Here is a 2606-nt window from a genome sequence, read left to right on the forward strand (position 1 = left end):
ACATACATACTCTTTCCTGAGGAGGAATCCTCCCTAAGACCAGCCCTGAGAATTTATTAAGCTGAAAGACAGCTTGAAAGCCATCTCCTGCTACCTCCATCACTCCCAAAGTCACCTGTAAAACTTATCGCAGAAATAAGTGGAGCGGAAGACGCCTCTACGCCTTTCCTTGCTATTGGTGACACTCATAGGTAAAGGTGAGATGCCAGGTGACATCCGCGTCAGAACAGCAGCAGCTAAATGCCAGCTCAGGCTCTCTCTGGCCAGAAGCTGGGCATACTTTTCTCCAGCATTGTCCGAAAGCAATACTTCCTTGGATTCTCTCCCCACTGTGACCCTCTACCTCCCTCACCACACATACCCAAGACAAGAAAGCAGTACATAAAAGAAGAAAAGACCAACTGATCTATTACTGGCTTTCTTAAATAATTTCTCACAGTACGGTAGGACTTACAAAAGCCATTAAGCCCAAGTAATTCAATTTCCATATGGTAAAGCTTCCTAAATTTCTAGTCTCTAATATGTTTTTGTGTTAATCCTTCAAGGGGAAACATTCCAGGAAATGTCACTTTGTTTCATTCCTGTTAGACAAAACATCACAGCAAGGTATTCCCCACAGAACTCTATGCAGAAAAAAAAAAGTGTATCTTCGTAAAGAAATTGACACAGAGCCTCTAGAATTGTAACATCCAGCACACTCATCAAGAGTCAGAAGGGCTGCAATCTATTAAAAAGTTCTTCTCGTCTTTATAGGTCTGCTTATTTCATTTAAAAATCTGTTATAGACTGACTGGCTTTTCATGTGCATATCAACTAATCACATTATATAAAGACATTAATGTATATAACAAAATACAAACAACTGTTCACTAGGAACATTTGCTACTTTACAACTATAATATGCAGTAGTTTTTAATAATATACAGATAAAAAACTGGATGGTGTTAAAAAAGGCAAATAATGCATGGATCATTTTAAAACAGGAAGATCTCTGCTTCCCTTGTGTGCTGTCAACTCATTATCTTAAGCTTCTAGCGGTTCAGCATACAGAACATAACCCTGACAAAAGATTTTTGTTTCATTCAAGGCTTTCCAATGAGTTATTAATAAAAATTCAATACATAAAGTTGTATCCATTCAATATTGCATTATATTGTTTTTCTCAAATGCTATCAAGGTCTCAGATAAGAAGATACAAGAAAATAAGCCATTTGAAAGCATTAACAATAAGTCTGAATAATTCAAATTGCCAATAATTTGTACCTGTAATGCCTTCGGGCAACGAGTCCTGACGCCACTCTTCCTTCCCTCTCACCCACACCACAGTTGCCCAGAAAGTTATTGCTATCCATTATAGCAAGTTCATGAAGAAACAGTTCAATGGTGCTTTCATCCCATCCATCTTCAGGGCACTTTCCCTTAATAATAATAATATAAAGGTAACTACCAAACTTGGAAATTAAAAATGAACATAACTCTATGCAACTTGTTTGATTGTTACCCTTCTTTACCATGCTGAACAGCAGTTTGTATTTTCATTATGTTGGTTTATATTATCTAATGCTCTGAACCTGTATTCAGAGAAAAGTTAAATAATGATTTTTCCATATATTAAATGCAATTACATTGGTATATCCTGATATTAAAATAGTGAGGATGTTTTTCACTTTCAAGTGTTCTTTAAGGTATGCACAAAACCACTGCAGCCCATACATGTTAATTACTCCTTAGAATACTATAGATTATTTGATCTATTCTCTAGACAAGAACCTACTACTACAGGAATTCAACAGAGAGAACTGGATGAAAGGGAGATAAATGGGTATTCTAGAACCAAAAATACTAATTATGAGCAGAAGGGAAATACAGTTTCAATTGTAACACATCTTCCTATCAGAATATTTTCCTTTCTAGTTATTTTACAGAACATAACGCGTCAAAACTTGCAGCCAGAGATATGCCCTTTCTTGTGCTCTTTACTGTGTAAAGATCTGCACTTATGTTTGCGATTGCAGAAAAGACCCTCAGAGGAAAGGCACTCATAAACCCATGAAGCATTTACTATAGCAGCTCAGCAGTCCAGAGGATTTTTTTTTTTTTTAACGTGTCCCAATAGCAGTAAAACGAATTCAGTAAAACTAATTCACTTCTGAACTGTGGTAGGAAAGTTAAGTTTGAAACTATGGATAACGTGACTAAGGATATTCAAGAACCGAAACATTTGAGAATTCATTGCTGATTTCTGTACATTGGAGACAGAGAAATACACTGTTTTGGCACCTCGTAAAGTATCATTTTTTACCTCATGTAACCATACGCTTGTATCTCATTGTTTAAAAAAAAAAATAACAACTCTTTAAGGGTTTGCTGAGCCCTTCTCAGCAAACGCACAACCTAAGGCAATCACTTTTTACTCCCAAACGCGTCCTTTCCTTGTTGGGGCTCCCTAAGGGCTCTGCCATTACGGCAAAGCGAGCCGAGCTCTCCCGGCCCACCTCGCCCGGGCCGCACCGCTGCCCACCGGCGCGGCGGGTCACACAGGGCCGGAGCGGCCCCCGGGTCTCGGCGGGGCCCGGCAGGCCTGCGCCCCTCACGGGACTGTGCGG

At 39.1% G+C, this 2606-nt stretch overlaps 1 protein-coding gene across 1 annotated transcript in view; it reads right to left on the reverse strand.

Annotated features, from left to right (window-relative positions):
- Positions 1–2606, reverse strand: part of SEPSECS (Sep (O-phosphoserine) tRNA:Sec (selenocysteine) tRNA synthase) — a 28139-nt gene that overhangs the window by 21566 nt on the left and 3967 nt on the right. Inside the window, exons 3-4 of the mRNA XM_009887671.1 lie at positions 2466–2598; positions 1264–1451 (exon numbers count right to left, since the gene is read on the reverse strand). Coding sequence (XP_009885973.1) covers positions 1264–1451; positions 2466–2598 — 321 coding nt within the window. The remainder of the gene's footprint in view (positions 1–1263; positions 1452–2465; positions 2599–2606) is intronic.

The sequence above is a fragment of the Charadrius vociferus genome, unplaced genomic scaffold (assembly GCF_000708025.1).
Source record: "Charadrius vociferus isolate BGI_N301 unplaced genomic scaffold, ASM70802v2 scaffold306, whole genome shotgun sequence".
In the NCBI taxonomy this organism is placed as follows: Eukaryota; Metazoa; Chordata; class Aves; order Charadriiformes; family Charadriidae; genus Charadrius; species Charadrius vociferus.